This window comes from Diadema antillarum, unplaced genomic scaffold, assembly GCF_040938485.1.
Source record: "Diadema antillarum isolate AM-2024a unplaced genomic scaffold, OU_Dant_1.0 scf00000140, whole genome shotgun sequence".
NCBI classification, from domain to species: Eukaryota; Metazoa; Echinodermata; class Echinoidea; order Diadematoida; family Diadematidae; genus Diadema; species Diadema antillarum.
The window spans coordinates 939,582-963,409 of record NW_027271029.1 but is presented as its reverse complement, the minus strand read 5'-3'; the positions used below and the strand labels follow the sequence as shown (position 1 = coordinate 963,409).

At 38.6% G+C, this 23,828-nt stretch overlaps 2 protein-coding genes across 2 annotated transcripts; one reads left to right on the top strand and one right to left on the bottom strand.

The window, feature by feature from the left end:
• Nucleotides 1-5,648: 5,648 nt before the first annotated feature.
• Nucleotides 5,649-11,158, top strand: LOC139721208 (uncharacterized). Its single transcript, XM_071632533.1, has 4 exons — nucleotides 5,649-6,167; nucleotides 7,176-7,329; nucleotides 8,129-8,293; nucleotides 10,858-11,158. Exons 1-4 carry the CDS (start codon nucleotides 5,649-5,651, stop codon nucleotides 10,989-10,991), a joined length of 972 nt encoding a protein of 323 aa, XP_071488634.1. The 3' UTR covers nucleotides 10,992-11,158.
• A 3,223-nt stretch (nucleotides 11,159-14,381) lies between these two features.
• On the bottom strand, nucleotides 14,382-23,442 carry LOC139721235 (DNA polymerase iota-like). The gene is made up of 9 exons (XM_071632557.1): nucleotides 23,286-23,442; nucleotides 22,461-22,589; nucleotides 21,637-21,801; nucleotides 20,571-20,714; nucleotides 19,395-19,640; nucleotides 18,824-19,002; nucleotides 17,872-17,963; nucleotides 17,232-17,353; nucleotides 14,382-15,445 (listed from the first exon to the last, which is right to left on the bottom strand). Exons 1-9 carry the CDS (start codon nucleotides 23,440-23,442, stop codon nucleotides 14,382-14,384), a joined length of 2,298 nt encoding a protein of 765 aa, XP_071488658.1.
• Nucleotides 23,443-23,828: the final 386 nt, after the last annotated feature.

The window sequence follows — 23,828 nt, the reverse complement described above, 5'->3', positions numbered from 1 at the left end:
CAATACTCTAACCGCAGCAGCGACCCCCATACGGACAAATACGTACACTGTGTTACAGCGCCCCGCGACGGGGTTACCAATACTCTTGTTACTTCCTCAGAGAGCTTATTGTTTGTATGTATTCTGGGCTACTTCCATGTTTTAAGCCACATTTTCGTGTACAGATTGTATTGTTTATTTCTTTTCTGGTATTGGTTTATTACTTTGTTCAGTGAATGTGTGTGTGTGTGCATTGCAGTACTTCTACTCAGTCATGGCTGTGTATATCTTGTGTATCAGAAATTCTACCATTTAATCACATATGTGATGACAACGAATTCAAATTTACCCTTTATCAGTACTTTCATTTGTCAAAAAATGTAGATATATCAAAATTTTATTCACTTGTAATAAATCCTTTTGAAATAAATTCAGTGAATTTTGATAATGAAATATCGTATGATACAGATACTAAAGATGATAGCGAGGCTATCCAGCCGTATTATTTATGAGTTTTTGTATCACATGATTTGTAATGTTGATTTTTTATATTTACGGAAATAAATTACCATTACCACCATAATCAAATATTAGCAAGGTTTAAATGTCAATATATGTTTGATGAAGATTTCCGTTCCAGATTTTCTTATGAGCAATCAGATTTCTCAGTTTTTCACTTAAATGTGAGAAGTCTCCCCAAAAATTTTGATCAGTTTAATGTGATGCTTTCATCACTTGATTATAGTTTCAGTGTTATAGCACTCTCTGAGATTTGGTTTAACGAAAATACAAATGTTAAATTTTATAATATTGATAATTATTCTTTGTTTTATAAGTTTAGAACTCAGAAGGCTGGCGGTGGAGTTGCTATGTATATCCGCAATGATTATCAACATATATTACGCAAGGATTTATCATGTATTACACCAGATTATGAAATGCTTTTTATTGAAATAGTCATCAAGAAAAAGTCTGTAATTGTAGCATGTATTTACAGACCACCAAATACTGATATATCATCGTTTTCTGACAAAATGCATAATGTATTAGAAAAATTGGAATGTGAAAAGAAAGATATTTACTTCACAGGAGATTTCAATATCGATTTATTAAAATCTGGCATACATAATAAAACAAAAGATTTTTTGGATATGATGTATTCGTTTAATTTATACCCTTTGATTACAAAACCAACTCGTGTATCTACCAAACATGCTTCTTTGATTGATAATATTTATACAAATGTTTTGCTGAATTATCAGTTCCAGACTGGTATCATCTATGACGGTCTTTCCGATCATTTTCCAGTCTTTTGTATATTTAAAACAAAATGTATGGCTGTGATTGATAAAGGAAAGAAATATATTAGGAAAAGATGTATAACAAATAAAAATATATCATTATTCAAACAAAAATTGATATTAATTGATTGGTCAAATGTTTGTAACCAGAAAGGGGTAAATGAAAGTTATGATATCTTTTTTGAAATGTTTTCCTCTGTATATAATAGTTGTTTTCCACTGCGGTTTATTCCTTTAAATACTAGCCCACGTTGTAGAAAGCCTTGGATTACAAAAGGTATATTGAAATCTATAAATGAAAAGAATAAGTTGTATAAATTGAGTTTGAAGAATCCAAGTGTTATATATTTTGAGAATTACAAGAACTACAGAAATAGACTTACAAACATTATACGATATTCAAAATATAGATATTATACTGATAAGTTTACTTCTTTAAAATGTGATATGAAGAAAACATGGCAATGTATAAATGATGTACTTGGAAGGAAGAAAGATGACTCACTACCTCAATGTATGTATCATGATGATGTGAAGCTTACATCGAGACAGGATATTGTGCAACAGTTAAATTCTTATTTTGTTAATGTTGGAGCAAAACTCTCATCATCAGTACCGAACACTTCGCGTGATTTTACTGATTATTTTTCATATCAAAACAGTAAGTCTTTTTTCTGTACACCAGTATCTACTCATGAAATAATAGATATATCTTTATCTATTCAAAGTTCAAAGGCAAGCGGTCCTGATGATATTGCGCCAAGAATTATAAAAGAATGCATTTATTGTTTTGTTGAACCTCTTTGTTATATTTATGATTTATCTTTGCAGTTTGGTGTTGTCCCTGATAATCTTAAAATAGCTAAAATTGTTCCGTTATTTAAGAAGGATAATCCAGAATGTATTGAAAATTATAGGCCGGTTGCAATTCTTTCTATTTTTGCTAAAGTTTTGGAAAGATTAATGTACAATCGTCTTTCTAATTTTTTAACCAAAAATAATATATTGATACCAGAACAATTTGGATTTCGAAAATATTTCTCTACATGTTCTAGCGTAATATCCTTCACAGATTATATTTTGCAGAAAATTGATGATGGTAATTATTGTTGTGGAGTCTTCATGGATTTGTCTAAAGCATTTGACACCATCGACCACAAGATTCTACTTAAGAAATTGTATCTATATGGAGTGAGAGGTGTACAGTTACAGTGGTTTGAAAATTATTTGTCCAATAGAAAACAGTATGTGATGGTCGATGGTGTCAGATCCTCTTATCTCTCTGTAAATATTGGTGTACCACAAGGTTCTGTTTTGGGTCCTCTGCTTTTTCTTATTTATGTTAATGATATAGTAAATTGTTTTCGTGTATTTAAGTTTTCACTTTTTGCTGATGATACAGTGGTTATGTTTTCACATAAGAATATTGCTTTATTGATAAGGACAGTGAATACACAACTTCAATTATTAAATGAATGGTTCAAGAGTAACAAGTTATTTTTGAATTATAATAAAACAAAATATGTTATTTTTCATTCTATGACTAATAAAGTATCGTTGAATAGTGATACTTTAATGATAGATAACAATGTTATTGAAAGAACTGAATCAATATCTTTTCTAGGTATACTTATCAGTGAATCCCTCAGTTGGAAACTTTATGTTTCTTCAAAAATCTCACGGACCGTTGGGATTTTACCAAAACTCAAACATTTTTTACCTAGAAAAATATTGATTATTATTTATAACTCTATTGTGTTGCCACATTTAAATTACTGTAATGAAATCTGGGGAAAAACATATCATGTGCATATTAATAAACTTGTTCTTTTTCAAAAACGAACAATACGTTTAATAAGTAATGCCCCATATTATAGCCCCAGTCTGCCATTGTTTCTCAAATTACAGATTTTGCCATTGCATGAACTTGTCAGATTGAATATCCTTATCTTTATGTTTAAATATCATAGAGGTATGCTCCCTTCTGTATTTGATAATATGTTTCTAACAAATTCTTATTTTCATATGTATTCCACTCGTTCCCGAAGTAATTTACGGTATCCCTTTACTCGTTTGACTGTACGATCCCACTCTATTAGGTTCACAGGTGTAAGTGAATGGAATTCAATAAGTACTGCTTTGAAATGCAGTACAACTCTTTCTAGATTTAAGTGCTTATTGAAGCGTTCTTTCTTTGAAAAGTTAGCCATGACTGAGTAGTAGAGTAGTATGTAAACTGCATGTGTGTGTGTGTGTGTGTGTGTGTGTGTTGTATGTATGTGTGAGAGTGTGTATATACTATGTACGTATTAATGTGATGATTTTTTTTATTTACTCGATTTCACACAGAACCAGTTGTAATATATGTTGCTATTGCAAAGTTGTATTTTCATGTGTAGGCAACCTAACACAAGCACAAGATGCTTTCAAGGCTGCCTGGCTCTCATTGTAAACGCCATTATTACATGTTATTGTGTTTTATTTTGCCGAATAAATGGCCTAAATTGGCCTCAATCAATCAAAAACTGAGGAGGGAAAATTATTGTCAATGCTGAAAATTCTGCCATTTTGGCATATTCATCAAGATGGCATCAACCCCAGGAATTGATTACTAGAAACAAGTGCATTAGGCCTACAGCTGTGTCGAAAACCAATGTGACTCACTCCTCCCAGCCAGGCGCGCGAGGCAGATCTCGGAAGAATTGAGTTTTTGAATGCGTGCCTGACGTCTGGATTGAAGACTACCATTGCATGTGGTGTGCCGTCCCCAAGTCGAAAAGACCGAAGCTTCTCGCTACTATCCAGTCAATTTTCGTGCTTATTTGGGTAAATATATGTTAACTAATGTGTTGTTAGAGTTTTCGTTTTCGATTTTAAGTTGCCGTTACTGTTAGTTCGTGTCAAGGAGTAATGCGAGCGTTTGTAAAGTTAACATTCCTGTCACTCGCATTTACCACTATACCAGTGTATTACCAGCTCATGGGTGCTCATTGTAGTCCCGTACACCTGAATATTTGTGGGATATTGGTGGATTAGACAGTTGCGCTCATGCGCTTCGCTTACCAAGCAATAATTTACTAGTTTACTACACTAGTCTGCCCTAATAATAGTAGTAGCTAGCTAGCTGCTAGCTGGATGGATCAGAAGTTCTCTACAGCATACCATACGACTCGCGAGTAGTGTCTAATTTTTCTTGTCTGAAGTGAAGTGTCACATCATCATCGACAACCCAGTTGCTTCGTACAATCAGGAATAGATTCTAGGAACTAGACTCGTAGTCTAATTGAAGGTACAGTGTAGGTATCCACCGAAAATAATTCATAAATTGGAAACTGAAATATTGTTAAATTAGGCTGTAAATATTTATTGCCAATCAGTAAACTTTTTTTATTAAATGACAATCCTCGACCACACAGGGGTACGTGGTGTTGTTATATGTAACTGTTGTGTTAGATTTTACTAGCTAAAAACTGTAAAATTTTCAGCGCTTGGACAGGTAAGAAGAGTTTCGCTTTTTTTTAATTCCGCGAAATCAAGACACAACATACAGGAACACATGGCAAGCAAAAATATTCGCATGCTTTTATTTCGCGTTAGTTTCTGGTTGCGAGAAATACGCGAAAATTTCAACACCGCAAAAATTTCCACTTTTACAGTAGTTCTAGTAGATTCTAGTATTCTTAATCTTAATGAATTAATGACACTCAATTTGAGTTACAAGAGCTGGGAGAAAGAGAGAGAGAGAGGAAAAACAACAATGAAAACAACCCACTGTTGCTTTTGAAGGTGAGAGGAAATTATCACATTCATCACACAGGTCAGGATCCAAATGCTCAAATGTACTGGTAATCCTTAATTATTACTCGGGTCTCCGGTCTCTTTATTTGAACTCGAGGTTGATAAGTTTCTGAATTTTCTGTTATCTTGTTAAGAATGTGAAGATTACTGTTTTCAGTGTCCAGCAGACTCTTATGATGACTGTAATACATGCAATGCATTATTTGGGTACCAAGTATCATGTGCAATGATTGGCGAAACCCATTTATGCCATTTCATGGTTAAACTAGATGTCCTTTATGAATTTATATACAGACATATAAGATATAACCATATTCTCTCCACTTTTGTAGAAGCAATAAAATGCCTTTAGTCCATAGAGGCTTTGGGTAGAGGGTTGATGCGGATGCCAGTGGGCCATGAGAGTTTTACTGTTTGCATACAGTGAATTAGCAGTGTGCTGGTTTATAAGATGAGCATTGCTGTACCATACAACATGACATTCACCCCATTTTTAATACACATTGTACCAACTGCAGGTTTGAAGCTTGTTGTTCCAGGCAACACAGCACAAGTTGGACATCTGACACAATGACTCGTTGGGCAAGAGGGGGCAATGCCAACAAGAAAAAGCCAAATGAGGCCTCTTCATGGGAGGAACTGACAGAGAAATTTGGAGAAAGTGGGCGCAAAGTGGATTCAGCACGGAGGACCAACAAAAAGTCAGAAAACTTACAGCAGGGGAAAAAGAGGCAAGGAACTGCTGCCAACCTCCAGCACATACAGAGCAAGAGGAAGTTTACAGGAACAGCACAGGGGAGCATCAAGGAGAAGAAGACTGTTAAGCCAGAAGAGGACGATTTCGTGAAAATTCGGTCAGTCAAGGACTTTGCTCCTCCCTTGGTCAACACCAGCAAGTCAATTGTTGATGTCGTAATAGAGGCAGACCTGCAGAAACAAACAGAAGGGAGGGACATTGACTCAAAGACTTCTCAAGGGCAAGGAGGTGGCGTCGATGAAGCCTATGGCTCACTAGAACATTTCCAGAAGAGGGAAAAGAGAAGGGAAGAGAGAAGATTAAAGAGAAAGAAGAAAAAGGTTGACAAGATGGTAAGACAAGGTTATAATTACAGTACCTTGATTTCCAATTTGGATACTATAAAAAAAAAAAAATCACCCAACTTAAGTCAATTCTAAAGAGATTCTAGATGTTAGACAATTATGCATCATAAAACTCAGTCGGTATGTGATACAGATTGATTTCCCAGTGATGTGCTTTCAGTCACCAAGGTTCATATCCAGTTCTCGGTACTTCCCAACAGAGTAGAAAATTCCCTTCTTCAGTTGATATGTAAAGCCTGATATCATAAGATTCAAAATAAGTGGTGTTTCTTGCAGTGTTTGTGTACCATATTTGTTGTTAGGGTTGACTTTTCCCCCGTCCATTTTTTTACCATTGTGGTACATGAAAGTGTGTGTGATTAATGTGCAAAAACTTGGCAAGATGGCAGTTACGTCGATATTGTAAAACATTCTTCAATAGAAATGTGCTGCATGATTATGCAAGGTCTCATGATAATCAAATATTCTGTCCATATATGACAGTTTTTAAATCCCATATTTCTTGTTCTCCATGCACAACACTGCAGAAGTCAACACATGTCAAAAGATGCTTATCTTGAAATTCTCCCTTTCTCCAAAGTTTTGTAGATGTTGGATTTTATCTTTAATGTGAGTTGATTAGGAACATCAGATGTGAGCAAGTTACAGATACCAATAGTGCTTATAAAGCTGGAAATCTCTTCTGGCAATATTTGAACTACATGTAAATTCATAGTCTCCCCTGCTGACTTATTGCTGGTTTTGTGATCCAAGGTCACATATCATGCAATCAGCATTTGACACTGTCATGCCAATTCTGTGGTTATGATAACATTTGAATCATAATAAAGTACCAAAGTTTTGAATCTACATCAGAAAATTAAGTGTATCCATTTAGTCTATTATGTGAATTTTAGTTCTGTTTTGTTTTGTCAAGAGTGTAAACACATCACCTTAAGTGAAAATTGAAAATAATTCAATTTTTGATCCCTTCCACCATCTTACCTGTCCATCCAGGTCTGTTTTCACTGTCGCCAGCCTGGCCACGGTGTGGCTGATTGCCCAGAGACACAGGAGGACGTGGAACAGGGTACGGGTATCTGCTTCCGTTGCGGATCCACAGAGCACGACATCAGCAAGTGCACAGCCAAAGTAGATAGACGCGAAGAAGGTGAGAAGATGCTTCCTTCATACTCTTGTTTGTCATTTCTGCTTCATTTGCTAGGAAGTCCATGTAATCTCAAAGTTTGGATATGCTCATTGTGTTTTTATTTGACAATCACCCATGCCATGAATCAGATCAATTATGGTACCCTCCAGGGAATAATTTTCAAATGCAAATTGATTATTCATTTCAGCTGATAAATAGTTTTACGTATGTCATCCTCTACTTTTCTATGGCAGAAAGCTGCATAAAAAGAAAAAAAAAAGTTATTTAGCAGAGGTACAAAAAAAAATGCATAGCAAATTATGATGCGATAACAGGAAAGTTATTCCCTGCCCTCAGTGAGATTTCCATAACAACTACTAGTAGGCTCAAAACTACCTCATGCTTTTCACCCATCTGACAGCTTTATGGAAACACCCAACTAGTCAATCAGTCATCACAATGTGTGAAAATGCATTCATGTGTTGCCAGAGTCGTGGCATCTTTGTATCACTTTGTGGTCGTAATGTAACCTAATAAAGTTTCAATGGATACACTATACAGCCATGTAAATCCGTGCAGATTTGTGTGATAGTTAGTGCTACCATTGGTAAGTAAGGGTTGATATTGCAAACAAAAACTTAACAGCTAAATAGAATTAATAGTGCAATGTGACAGAGAAATGCCCTTCATCCTTCCTCTCTATTTCATTCCCTTTGCTTACATTGTGTCCTTTTGTATATTCTCTCCGTTATAAGCAGAGTGCTCAGAGACCATTTCCAAAACAATGACATTTAAACTAATATGATATTCTGACATGCAGGCGAATTCCCATATGCAAAGTGCTTTATCTGTCATCAGTTGGGGCATCTGTCCAGGAGCTGTCCAGACAACCCCAGGGGGCTCTATCCAGAGGGTGGGGCATGCAAGGAGTGTGGCTCTGTGGAACACAGGTGGTGGAATTGCCCAATAAGGAAACCCGTTAAAGGTGAGACGATTATGCTGGTTATGAGCATACTGTATATGAGGAATTTCTCTGCATATTTTGGCGCATGTGATTAGTGATGCTGTTCTGGAGAAACCTTGAGATCACTTTTTGGTCTGTGTGTTCAAAATTTACTTACTTGGAGTTTACTTGGATGTAGAGACGTAAAGCGTTGCTTATTGCCCCTCTAGGTTTCACTGTCCCTCTGATATGGGCTGTACTTTAGGGGATGGCTGTTCCAGTGTTTCTGGAGGATAGTTTTGAATTGATAGAACAATATTCTATCGTGGGTCTGATGATAGACTTGTAGAGCTTGAGCCATCCTCTTTCATTCAGGCTGGAAAAGGATCTTTTTAGAATGCCAAGCCTTGGGCTGGTAATTTGTGTCAAGTTCTTATAATTGTCGTAAGAGGAACTCCCCTTTATGTGCAAGTTTACCTTCATAAATAGAGTGAAATCAATCAAATAGTTCGGTGAAAGGCACACAAGACATGGAAACGAAAACAAAACCTGGAAGGTAAAAATTGTGCATGTTTGCATGAAACAGTGACATCGGCTAATGTGTAAGTCTTGTAACTCTCTCGGGGTTTGGAAGGGAGTGATAATATACTACAAGTCCTTCTTTATTGTTCAGAGAAAAATAGATATTTGTGAATTCCATTTTTAAAGAAGCAACAATTGCCTGATCAGAGTAATGCTGTTGTTTGATGGGTTTTTTTTTTTTTTTTTTTTTTTTAACAAGACAGAGAAAATAATGTTGTTGAGATATGTTTGTGCCCCAATTGAAGAATTTTTAGTCAATCATCTGTTATCAAGTGGTTTACAGATTAGGTCTGAACTAGTACTTCGCAAGTCTAAATGACAATGTCGCTTACAAAGATTGGAAGTTTTGTGACATGGTCTCTGGTGTGCACTGCAATGGGGGTAGAAGAAATTATTTTACATTTTTGCACACCATGCAATATGAGCATAAAAATTAAATTATTTATATATAGAGTGTGCCGATCCAAGTTGAAGGCATGTGTTACTCAAAACTGAGAGAAAGTATAGTACAACTAACTCTTAAAATAGTGATAATAATCAATGACTTGTCAGGAATATCCATAATGTTCTAACCAAGGGGTTTACTTTTTTTTTTGGGGGGGAGGGGGTGGGTGAGGATCATAAGTCCGTGAACTTCTTCTTTGAACTTCTTCTTTAACCTCAATAGCAACTCAAGCCTTTGGGTAGAAAGTATATGAATAATTTATGAGTTGTGAGTGCATAGGGCACGAATATCGCACGAGGCGCGAGATAAGCCACTGGTCTATTCAACAAGGCGCGTAGCGCCGCGTTGAATAGACCAGTGGCGAATCTCGCGTCGAGTGCGGTATTACGTGCCCCAATGCACGAACAAAATCATAAATTATTCGTTTTATACAACACCTTGTCCACAATCACAGTACTAAATTAGTGACCGCTAACTCAGGAAGGCCCAAAAATAAATGTAACAATTAGGCCGAGAATTGTAAACCACCCTGTGTACTGCTTTCAAACACTCGTCATGATTCGACCACAAAGTCACAGGAATCACAAACTCCGCAGGGTCTATACCCATTCTACGGTGGTACGTAACGTTAGATCGAGTTAGGCCTGACTGTTAAGCCTACCTGAGATGTCGGTAGATCTAGTAGTAGGTCTAGACTTTCTCTATTTCCGAAAATGATTTTGTATAAAAACACAAAAAAATAATCAAATTACGGTTTCTCAACTTGAAATGAAGTCTTGATTTTGGGATCACTGTGGTCCACGTAGCAGATCAGAGTCAAAACTAAAAACACACCGTGCTCAGTAGGTAGGCCGCAATACATGCAACCATGCATGCAACTAGCTAGGTAAAGTAGCTGCGCGTACACGTTAACGTTGCAGTACTCCGCCGCGACTGGTCTGTTTACCGGCAGCGCATCGCAGCGCAGCCGGCCAGCACGTACAATGTAGTTTGCTGGCGCTTTGCTGCTGTGAGCCACAGAACTCTGTGAGCGGCCATGCATTAGTAGCCCCCCACGAAGCCGTGCTATAGTACCTTCGAGCCGTGCAATAGGCCCATGCCAGGGGCCTATTGTATGGCTGTCACTCTTAATGAGTTTGGTAGGTATTTTCTATTGAATGTCATGTGACATGTTCTTGGCCAATCACAATTCGACATCATTCTGAGGTGTTGTATAATACTGTATATTCCCTCCCAGTGCACACTAGTCATCATTTGCATAGTGTGAAACCAGGAATTTCTGCGTGCATGAAACTTTCGTGAATTTCACAAGGAGCCAAGATTTGTGAATGTAACATGCATGCACGAGTTCAACACATCCCTGTATTACTAGTACGTGTTGTATACTCGTAAGTTTTTAATGGTTGGCAATCCGCTAAAGTTTCATGTCGCGAAAAGGGCCGTCGGCTCCAATTCGCCAAAATTTCATGCCGCCAATGTTTCTGGTTTTACATTACTGTATGCTTGTAGGATTTTACTATGGTAACCTGACAAAATTAAAATCTTTGTTTTCTCTCTGTGTTTTCCCTCTCTCCATCAGGGGTTACTGTGTCGGTGACTGCACAAGCAATAATGCACAAGAAGACTCACATGAGCGCCGACGCGGAAGAAGCGTTCATGAGGAGGCCAAAGGCGAAGGTGAAGAAAACTGGGCCCAAAGTCGTCGTGTTTTGACACCGATCCTCCCTGGACTGCACAGGGAGAGGTTATCATGGAGCATCCCTTCGGACATATTATGATGGACTCTTTGCAACTCAATACACCAGCAGCTACAGCATTGAAAAGCTGTAGGATCAGCTGAGAGAATGATCAGCAGAAAAATGTGCAGGATATCCCTCACTTTCAGACCCAGAGTGAAGAATCATCTCATTTGAATACAGCAATTTATTTATTTTTTTGATTAAGACTATTGTGCAAGATAAGACAAAGTTACTTGTCCTCACTTTAACTTACTTTGCCTAAGATACCTCAGATGTGGTATAGCAAGGAAAGTCAAAGTGCTCTTCCATACCAATATCAAAATAGAATTGAACCAGCAGATTCAAGACTTGAATTACAAACATTATGAAAACCTAGCAAGAGGAGCAAAATGGTTATACATGAAGGTGCAAAATAACTGACCTAAACAAAATTTCCATTTTTTTTTTTTTTGTTACAAAACAATGGAGAAGTTATAAGTTGACAACATTATCACCTCAGCTTAACTCCATGCATGTGTACTTGTAGCCAATATCACTATGGCATGAAAACCTGTGATACTAAATCAGAGAGAATAATTTTGTGTATGATTTTGACAAAACCTTTACCATTGTGTCCATTTGATTTATTAAAGACAATGCAAACTCACTTCACACAAAATCATGTGCTTTACAACAATGCATTCTCCTTGTTTTGTGCACATGTGCATGTCTATTTTGCACATGTGAGCAGTCCTAATAATTGAGAGCCAAAGGAATTTTGTGTGGGTGTGCATTCATGTACCATAATGTATTTAAGTGATGTTCAAAGAAAAAGCTGTAGTGTGAGAAATGGAGGGTACAGTATGTGCAGTATTTTTCTCTGGTGTCTGCATGCGTGATTTATCTGATTTTCAGTCTTAAACACAACAAAGTTCAGGGCACCGTTTCATGAAAATTATCAGCCCTGACATGTCAGTCTCTTACAATTTCAGCAAAATTCTTGGTTTTGATTGGCTGAGAAGCTTTGGTCACTGACTGTTAGTATTGTCAGGACTGACAACTTTCATGAAACGATGCCCCAATGGCTATGATGTTTGCTGATGGATTATGAGAACTGGCTAGCTGTGTATGGCCCCCGGTCTAAACTGAACATCGGTGCATAAAATAATATCTGATTAAAACTGACGACACAAACATACACATAGAGATAAACATACTCTCATTTGTGTTAGCTGTAGTTGATGATACAAGTGTAGTTTATTTCCATGTGAAGTCCAATCAATACAACTCATCCAGGGCAAGTACATACAATTCATTACAAAATTCACGTTTACAGCAACATGCAGAAGGAACATGTCTGATAGCTGAATACCAGCTGATACGCACATATGACAATGTCGGTATGGTGTGAACAAGTTGAAGAAAAAAAAAGAAAATTGTGCTACATGTGGTCACAAAAACTTCAACTTTCGGTCTCGTGAGATTCAATTCACATTAGGTAGCTATAAGAAAAAATACAGAGTACTTGTCAACTACAGGTGTATCAATGCTCATTTGATACAGAGATAGTGGTGACAATCACAGGAATAGTTGCTACAAAAGTATGAAACATAACAGGTAGACAGAGACTCCAACCCCAAGCACCTGATCTGGAGATTCTCCCGCCTGAAACCCCTAGCAAATGGGAGACGCCAACTTGCGCGAGCGTACGCGAGCGCAAAGTCCCTTGCGGTAGGGTTCTAGATGCTCTCTCGCGCTATCTAAGGCTTATTTTTCAACATACAATGAAATTAAGTAAGAAATCATTTCAAGCGGGAGAACGGGAGATTCTGCAAAAATGGGCTTTCGGCGGGAGATCTCCTGTGGAAAGCGGGAGAGTTGGCGTCTCTGGGTAGATTGAAACACTTCATCTACAGTGAACAGAGATACACGAGCTGCTGTCTACATGTATTTGCAACCACATTACTAAGCTTTATGATAAAGTGACTACAAACAGTGTACATACAAAAGGTCCACTTATATGATGGTTTGCCAAAAGTGTCTGTCAAAGTGTGTGAGAGAAGGATGAGATTAGCGGAACACTCCACAGCATCCTGAACTATATACTAATTCTCTCACACTCTGGGTGCCTAAACAGGGAACAGCAAGAGAAGGGAGAAGCAGGGCCACATCTGTGCACTAAAAAAATGACACAGGCCTTGATAGAATTAGTGAACTGAGCACAGCCATGCTACTGATGCTAGACAGGTCTGAAGGTGCAGCTACATGCATATGTTCATGGAACCCGAGATGACATAGGCTAAAGTCAATGCATGCCCTAAAACAGTAGTACTGTAGTTGTATGTTAAAGGGATCGTATAGTTTCGGTTGAGACTTCAGGTTTCTAACATTTTTGGGTGAGATATTGAGAAACCTCTTATGAAATAATAATAATTTCATAAGTGGTTTCTTGGTATCTCACAAAAAGTTAAAAGCCTAATCCTCGCCTCCACCAATACCGTACCATCCCTTTAAAGTTGAAGACTAACTGAGTCAATCATTTAGTAATGATGTCCAATAAATAGAATGTACATGTATTTGTTAAAATGTGTTGGTCAAATTCCATGCACGACAATAGACAAAATGTACTCTTTGGCATATACTGTACAGTCTTTAACAAGAGACAATGAAATCTGTAAACGACCAGAACTTGGATGGCACGGAGACTTTAAAAAAAAAACATATATATATGAAGCAACGTTAACTTATTCTCATTTTATGATGAGCTGAAGAAATAAAATCTACACAGAAAATGTCCCATGTAATCTATGCCTTTCCAAATGGCTGAATGCATGGGTGGTAATTCTTGGCATCCCGTAAAGAAACTTAAATCAAACTCCTAAACCATCTTACATTCTTCTCCATGGCCCTTTCATAAAAGGCAATCCAACCTATGCATTCTTCTGTCATGCATGCTTCCTTCACAGAGCTTGTGTATATTTATGGTATCTCTCTCCCTTGAACAAAGTTATGGAGCTCTTCCATTGCATATGACTAAGCCCTTTGACTAGTGGAAGCTAAAAATTTGACAGGTACCAAATATCACATCTGGCTTACAGTTAGTGGATATTTGAATGGTGTACAGGGTGTACAGAGAGCACCAGTACCCTTGATATTCCATGTGCAACTAAGATTCTTGTTCACATCATTAGATGGTCAAACCATTTGGCGCACAACTTGTTCTGCTTAGCTATTATCACTTTCCCGGACAATAAGGGCCCTTGATACATCGATCATGAACATGGGATGATGGAGGTACGGTGCTAACGGCATCCACACTTCCTCGTACAGTCTAATTACTGAACAAATCTGGAATGTGACAGCGCAAATACCAAGACCAGTACTGCTACCGCTTGAAATAATTTGTAATGGTGTTCGTCTTTGCAGAAGATTGCTTCTTCTTGGTCGCTGCTGGTTTCTCATTCTTTCTGGCAAATTTTGCCGGGGGCGTCTGTCGCCAAGAATCGTTCTCTCTTTTCCTCCTCTCTCTCTTCCAGTTTCCCATCAGCTCTTCCTTCATGCTGTCAGGCAAGGCAGCAAAGACCGACCTGTCGATCTCCGAGGGGATGTCGCCGATGGCTGGAGCGTCCTCCCAAGATGGTGATTCCTCATGATTTTTGCTTTCCACGTCCACCCAACCATCCAAACAGGAGCTCCCCATTGCAATGTTACGGCTTGCGGGTATTGCAGTGTCCAAGGTATCTGTGTTAGAAGTTTCAACCAAGTCATTTTGGACAGGTTGAAACTGTCCTGCACTCAGAGTAAACCTTTCTTCATAGTGGCTTGCTGACCCAGGTACCCCACCATGTATGTTGGGCGACAATTTAGGAAATGCTCCCCCTGCTAGTGGCACCTTTGCTGCGGGCCTCATATCCTCTGAATACCTGCTCGGGGAGCCAGCAAGTCGCTTGGAGAAAAAAGAAGACTGCTTATCAAATTCTTTCTTTTTCGCGCAGTGAGCCTCGGCAGGCCCTGCATCTTTCTCTCTGAATGTTCTTTCCTCATCCTCAGGTCCGGTGTCAGGCCCCAATCTGGTGAAGTTTGTTCCAAAGGGGGTGCCAACAGTATTGGGATGAGATGCACACTCTTCACAAGAGGACTTGATGCCTCTGCCTCCTCTGAAACTAGTTGCCAGGGTCGAATCAGTTGCTAGGGTGGAGTCATTCACAAGGTCTTCATCCTGCTCACCAAGTTTGCATTGCTCTCCCTCCTCATGTCGAGCACCAACTTTCTCCCCAGATCCAGTTTTCTTACCCAAGAAGGAATCTAGTGTTCCCTTGGTGACCTTTGACCTCAGGTTGGCAAAGCAGATGTTGATGAGGGTTAGATGAAAGGGACGGCTTGTGTCAAGCAACTTTCGGAGAAGATCAAGCGCAATGTCAAGAAGTCTGTTCATGAGTATCCCGTCATCTGAAAAGAAAAAGATATAAAATCCATTCAAATGTTACAGGAAGATGAATCAGGTAACTCCATAGATTTCTGCAATTCATTTCTCAAAAACAAATACGTATGCAAAATCAAAAGTGAATATGTGGAGTGCTCTTGACTGATAAAAGGGTTCACAAATCTATGAATCAAAACACTATAAATTATACTGAATGAAATGGGCAGCACATGAGTCTAAGTACAAAAAAGGACATAGTTGCTCACTTCTCATGATGCCTTAACCCTAACTAGGCCGGAGGGGGGGGGGGGGGGGGGGGGGGGGGGGGGGGGGGGCCTCCGAGGCCCCCCCCCTCGACGTTTTGCGCGATGTATCGCTAACGCGAAAAGCTATCGGCGCGATGTTTCGTAATTTTTTTCTTTCGAGTCATCTTTTGACACCAAATTTGCGATGCCCGGGTGCGTGGTTCCGAAGTTGCGCATAAATATGTACGTGCATGTCAGACCAAAAATTGCTCAAAAACGTGAATTCGTGTACAATTTCAATGCAAACTCTGCTTACAGGCAAATTTCATAAAAGTATGATTATTTTGGGGTTTTATTGATTAAAATCAATTAATAACATATTTCCTTGTTCGTAACAATGTCGCGGACAAGTTTCATCGAAAAAACAATGAAAAACATAAAGTAAAAAACAAAGAAATACATAAGAAATTCAAAAAACAACAAAATACTTAAGAAATTTTTTCTGATGGCACAATTTTTTTCTCTTATCAGGACACTAAAAAGAATATTTACACAAAAGATGTGTCCATTTTGAGCTTTATTTAGTGATTTATACCAAATTGTCTCATTTCATGCATCATTATGCATAAATTAGCATAATTTAGCATAAATGATAATTTTTTTCAAAATTTAACTCCGTAGTACTTTAGATTACATCATAGGCAATGTGTGTGCCAATTTTCGTTGCGATCGCGCGGTCAGCGGCCGAGATCTGGAGGGGGGGGGGGGGGGGGCCTGGGAGGCCCCCCCGGCTCTATGATCTACCTAAATAGCCCGGCCTAGTTAGGGTTAAACCTTAAAAGAAACACTGGCACTTGTTCAATTTGACTATAACACTAAAAGTCATTGAAAGAGAGAGAGAGAGAGAGAGATTACTATAGATTTCATACAAATCAGATGAGAATAAGTACCAGACAAATTTTTAGGAACTTCATGTTCTTGAAACAGCGGTCTTATCTTTAAGTACATATACAAATTAGATATGGGATTAATGTCCTTGTCTTACAACTCTTCTTTTATAGTTGTAGTTTATACATGAAAAATGTACAAAATCATCGTCTTTAAACAGATCAATAACTAAGTAGCTATAGCCTCCTCCCCTTGTGATAACGTAATTTGATATTGCTGAATTGCTACAGCAGTAGAATAACATGATGCCAATGATATAGCTTCTTCTTTCTGATCTCATGAAAACTGAAATATAGTGAAAAGACCACGATTTGAGGGCAAGCAAATTAAGACTTGTAAGTCCATGAAATCATCACTGTACCTATTCTGGATATGTAATGGTGACCTGTTTCACTGCTCTTGGAAAACATGTCAAAGTTACGTGACTTTCCTTATGCAAGATGTGATTCTAATGACATTTTTACTTACGTCACTCTTTTTTTTTTATTGAAGTCAACTTGAAGATAGAAAGACTTCTTCACATTAAAACCCCAACTCATGTTGCCCACTCCCCCCCCCCCCCCCCATTCCCTTTCAGTACATTAGTACTGGTTTCATAATTTCTGCTACTTTAGTTTACCCTGTCTGCTGAAGAGAGACGGAGGAAGACCTGTCTGTCTACTTTCCCTCCGCCACGAGCCACGGGAAAACTTCCTGATTGTGAGCCGCATTGTCCTTGGTGTCCTGCCATCTGATTTCAACCTGCAAAAATAGCAAAGGTTGGGGGGGGGGAGTAGGAGATCAGGAGAGGGAGGGAGACAGAAAGTGTAAGTCAACGGTCATGTGGTGCAACATTGAACATAATCTTAATCTTCTGGTTATGATGTTATTTTCTCACCAATTACACAGTGGTTTTCTGGTACATGTATCCCCTATAACCTGTGAGCCTTCACCGCGGTTTCCTCTTTGAATTTGCATTTATGGTCAAATTTCCAATGTAGGAGCCTACAGTAATCTGCCGCCGTCTTTCTCATTCATTGCTGTTATGCAGATGCACGCTCTAAACAGCTGTGAATTGACACAGCTTTGCAAGAGTGTTTGTGTGACCGAGAGACTTCAGTCAGCGACTTGTTTGCTGCGACCAACAATTCTTATTACAATATGATGGAAGAAAGTGACATGGACTCATAGGAGTGGGTGAGCCATTAAAGCCGTAACATTGAGAGCAGCTGAGGAAGAGAGATAGAGAGTGAAGGGGGATGGGCAGAGGTGAAGGGTACCTTTTGATAAGATTGGTGAGTAATCCAGTCATTGTCTCCATGGCTTCAGGGAGTGTGCCACACTTTTTGAAGGAGTCCTCGTCACTCAAACTCTGTTACAAGGGGCAAACAAGAGGCATATACCGTAATGACTCGCCTGGTGTCTCAGAAAAAAAAAATGACAGACACACATTGGTTGTTTGTTTATTTGTTTGCTTGTTTGTTTTTTTGTTTTTTTGATAGAAATGGAATCTTGATACTGCATGATAATTTTCATTCTTGATTTCCTTTTCCATTTGCACACGCATTTAAATATATGTGCACTGTGAGGAGGCAGAAATTTCACTTGCTTTTCTGACTAAAATATGTGGGACAAAAATATACAAATTTCACATTTTAGCTCACAGTGTTAAAATGGGTTGTCATTTGAGTTGCAAGTCTGTATGTATGAGGATGCCAAGAAATAAAACAAAAAATTAAGACAGCTTAGCAAAGCTCTGTATTCTTTGTTCTCTATCTCTCTTTCTCTATCTGTTAAATGCACCGATGCAGACACACATGCAAACACACCACACAAACACACATGAAACCATACTCCCATTGATCTGTGGGTTACCCCAAAGGTTGGGTTCTGTACCCTCCAAGTTGGATAGAATAAAGCCACCAATTGAGCTGTAATATTCCCCTCATCCGATAAGGTAGCACGTAAAAGGACATGCACACACATACATGCACACACACACAATGCGCACACCTACAGGCCTGTGTCCAGGCCTCCATCAGCCAATGAAACTCGGAAGTGGCACAAGAAACTAAAAAAATTGCACAGAGGAGCCTTTTTTTTTTTCTTCTTCTTCTTCTTTTTGTTTGCTTGTCAGCTGATGAAACCTGGAAGAGGTCCACTTTGTCTAGTTCTGAACCCTGCCATTTGCCATTGAAAATCATCATGTGGTTGGTATGGGGAGGAGTCTACCTGTGGAAGACCTTTGTTCGTCACCGGGGTGTCATCCACACCATGAGCCAATCGCAGCATGGTCTCTGCTTGCTGAGCTCCAAACTGGCCAATCAGCTGTGAAATGGGCGTGTTGCGTAGGTCCTGGAGAGTAGAGATGCCCCTTTCATTCAACTTTTTTCCTGTTGAATGGCCAATACCTGAACAGAAGTACAGTCATTGCATCATACAGTAACACAAACATAGTTTCATGGGGGGGGGGGGGGGGGGGATGCATATGATGATTCTTTCTAATTTCCAGCGTCACACCCTGTCTGAGAAATTCTCTCTTCATAATGAAAATCTTAAAGCCATCCCTGTTCTGAATAGCACTTTTAAATCTCACATGAATTCAAATTCAAAGCAGAGCACAATCAAATCCCTGAAACTGAATTTTAAACAAGGGTTAAGTAGGCATCAAGAGAATTATAAGTCCCTTATCATCTCCAGTCTTGACTAAATGAGTTACAATGAAATTCTAATCTTTCCAATACCCCCTAAAATGAAGAGACAGGAACCTTGTTTGCTGGAACCTGTTCTCTGTACAACTCACCAGGAATTTGCCTCACTTTGGTGAATGACCCAATGAAGTGACCGACATGGTCTGAGAAGAGGACGGTCTGGTCATTGGGCTTGTGGTGACCGCCCACCAGTTTGGCCAACAACTTGTTAGTGGCCACCCCTGCGCAGCTGGTCAGTCCGAGCCTATCTCTGAGCGCGTGTCTCATCTCCTGAGCAATGGCCGTTCCCATCATCAGCCGTTCTCTGCAGCCACAGTGACAACCGATTGGTGTAACACCTAGGGGAAAGATATTACACTTAGATATCAAAACATGTGCCTTTTCTTTTAAATCATTGGCAATCTTGTTATATGGATTAGTCAAATACCAGTCAGTGGTGGGATAAACATGAGCACATAACAGCAAACCATTAATTTTGCTCTCAAATAACATGACAAAACAGTTTCAGAAAATAAATGGCGATCGAGGAAGAGAGTGCATACTAGATAAAAATAAGGTGACATAAATGATATATGCATCTTACACAAAGATGCTACACCTAAAATAGTCATGTATAACTAGCTAGCAGTGGACTTGTATGTGATACTCAACAAATGGCTACCACGGAATGTAAGTTACAGGTGTGTGTTACTCTCAAGCACTTTGACTAGCCCATTTAACAGAAAAGGTGATGGCTCTGTTGCCGGGTGTTGGGAATGAACAAACTGTTCAAAACCTGAGGTTGAAACGCTATTTTTAGAGGGTTACAAGTCCCTAGATTAAAATAGGATTTCACACTCTTCAGATGAATCATTCTGTGTGTTCCCTATGAATTCTCTCTCATAATCACATTATTTGGATGGCAATGAGTGGAATATCATGGAATATTGGCCCTAACAGCTGATGGGCAATTCTATTCTCACAGGCCTGTGCTAGTGATGGTTTTTGAATTTACCCTAGTGGGCAGCAAATGAAGATCGATATCATCAGTTCAACCTTCTCTCCCCATTATCTCACAAATTTACTCCTTGGGGAAAAAAACAATAAGTGCGATAAAAGCACAATGGATAGTACACCTCTCCATTTTCATTCACTTGCATACCCTGCATGTATCATTTGAAAACTACATGTATACCACCCTTTCCATCGGACTTCAAATAACAGATATCAAATATGATCTCAGTTATTGCTACATTTTAGATTTTCAGGAGCATTATTACCTTTTCCACTTTCTTCCTCCTTGTATACATGTCCCACAATACTTCTTTTGTCCAGCCTGGCAGAAGATCTCTCTCTGACCAGGTCAGTCACGTCCAGAAAGTTCTCATCCAGGCCAAGTCTTTCTACCAGTGGACAAAATTCCTCCAGTAACTCTACAATAGAGAGTAAATCAACTTTATTACAATGAAAACAATACTCAACATAATCACATGGTATTGAAACTTTATTTCCTTATCACACATACTGTACAAACACACAGACACACCAACACATCCAAACATCAATAATAAAAGAAAGGGGCTTCAATACATCTTCCTTTCAAGAAACGGAAATTCCATCATGAGATGAAGTCAGAGAAAAATTCCTCATCCTCAATTTCTCAAGATTCAACATATCCCTACCCAACTATGGAGGGCACTTCTGAACAAAGTGTAGTCACAACAAAGGCAGGGATCTAACCAAATGGGAGCATCTGGACTCCATTTTAAATCCTAAACATTATAGTTTTGTCTCCCTACCTATCTAGGACTCATGACATAAAGAGGGCGTGTCATAAAAAGTCTCATTTTGTTACAAAACAATTACTATCATAAATCAATATTCGACATGAGTAAATACAGGAATGCAACTTTAAACCTTGGAGATTCCCTGCATACCTTAAGAAAGTCATAACTAATAGCAGAGCTGCCAACCTCTAGACATCAAAATAAAAGATACCAACCGACAGTAGATATTACGTTAGAAAGGCAGAAATGGTATTTTGGTTATATAATAGGTAATTGCCCATATCATGTATGCTACACAAAAATCCAGATATCTATTTTCACTTAGAAAAAAAAAATGTGGAGAAAAACACACTTAATATTGCAAAAACTTTTCAGTTCGCAGCTCCTTTTTTCAGCAGCTCTATTCCTGGTAGCTTGCCTTGATTCACCACTTTCTTTTCTGTACAATAAAGCACAAAGACATTCATTTGGGAGAGTAACAGAACACCCAACATTCGACTGTACATAGCAGTATTTCATCTCCTCTTCTAACTGCCCGAGAAGAGCAATATCTCACTAGCTGTGTCACCTGTCACTTTCTTGGACATCTCTCTGTAGTTGGTCAAATCCTCTCCCTTGACAAGCACAAGCTCTGGACACTTGACCACAGCATCCTTGATGTAGGACAGCTTGGACACGCCTTGTGCTCGGGCGACGTAGTTGGAAGTCACTATGATGTTTTTCTGTTGGATGCCTACACAGTTTATCAGTTTGGATAAAAAAGGACAGCATAGTTTTTTAATTCATAGGTTTAAACATGACAGGTCCTTCTACAATTGACTTTCATTGATATTGATAGCATTGTAACTTATTTGCATAATTTCTATGCAGTTAGCACTGGATCAAAGGACTAAAAAAACCCAACAACTACATATAGCATTTTATATTCTTTAGTCTGGTGAAAATAACAGAGGGGAATAACAGAGGCTCACGAAATCAATATAGTTCAAATGGAAGTTCAGTAAAACCTTACCAGCAGTTTCTACCAGTACATCATAAATTGTGAGTAAAGGGATCAGGTGGACGGATGTGCAGTGAAATAGCTCACAGGTTGAAAGCTCAGCAGAAAAAAAAACGGGGAGTGATGCGATCACCTCTACCTCCATTGTTTGGACATCCTTGCACAGACATATCAGTGGAAAACATTATCAATCTTTTCAAAATACGCATCAACAACACCTCATACACAATCATTGGAGAAAAGCTTGAATAAAAACCCACCATGTATTGATGTTGGTAAAACAACACCACCACCAAAACATACACAAATGATATCATTGGAAAGCAGAATAGGTACAGAGTACGATGAATCAACTCAGCTATTCAGGAATTATCACAGTCTCAGCTGCTTACCAAGTGGTTTATCCCTAAGGGAGGGATTCCTGATCATCTCCACTTGGGCATAGAAACAGTCCAGGTCGATGTGAATGATGGTGCGGGAATGGCCACGCTTGGAATGCAAGTACCCTTTGTCTGCAAACTCTGTGCGTATAAAAGTTGATGTAAATCTGCACTTTAGATCGATACATTTGAACACAAAAATCGTTGTCTCAAGTAAGGAGCACATACACACAAACACTGTATAAGTCGTTATGTTTGCAAATTATGCAAATCACAGTTGGACCGCAAATTTAACAGCATGCGAAAATGTCGCCATGCACTAGGCAAACAGTGCACTTATGATAGCCTTGGTGTCAATTTGCAAAAACAACATCTCGCAAATATGTCTGTGACATCCCCATTTGCGAAAACTTCTGCATGCAAAATGACAGCTTATACAGTAGTAATTGTACAACCAGTTGGACAAAACTTATAACTACAACATTAGGCATTCATTGACTAACTACAGCACAGCAACTTCTGATCCCCTTGATTCAGAAGCAGTTGAACATGTCACATCAGAGACAATCACAAATCTTGTGTAAACTGCAATACTTGCGAGTATTTGTGGCAAAAATATAGTACAACATGCACTTTCATAATATTGACTAGATGATAATGGTGATGATAATGATAATAATAATAACAATAATAATAATAATAATAATAATAACAATAATAATAATAGTAATAATAATGATAATAATAATAATGACATTTACACTAATTGTAACTGTTTCATGCATCTAGGCTTAAATGCCTTTCAACCAAGTGTCTTGGGGTGATTGCAACAAATACCTAAAGAAGAGGCAGTAGCTATATCTCCTGGGATGACTGGAATGGTTGAGGCAGGTGAATTGATGTCAGGCAGGACAGTAGATGGCATTAACCAGTCTTCATCTTCCTCCTCATCATCACTGTCATCTTCTCTCCCCATCACTTGCTTGCTCTCCATCATTTTATGAACACTTTGATGGCCACTTTGATGGTGAAGAAAATATAATAGTTAATATAATGCAAATACTGACCAGACAGATGTAGATTATTAACTGCCAATTATTATACTATACAGCTGTTATTCTTTGTTACACTTTCCATATTATGATTATAATCATCCTCGAGTCCTCAGACTCACAGACTCGAGAGTAGGTATAAATTCTCAACGATACTCCATCGTCTTTGAGCTCTATACTGACATAAAGCCCAAAACATTGCGTTACAGGTCCCTCCGGGGTTGTGATGTGGATCAATGGATAATGGGCTCGGATCCGACCCCTTGGAAATAAAAAACAAAAACAAACAAGCAAACAAACAAACAAATAGTAATTAATATAAAATGAA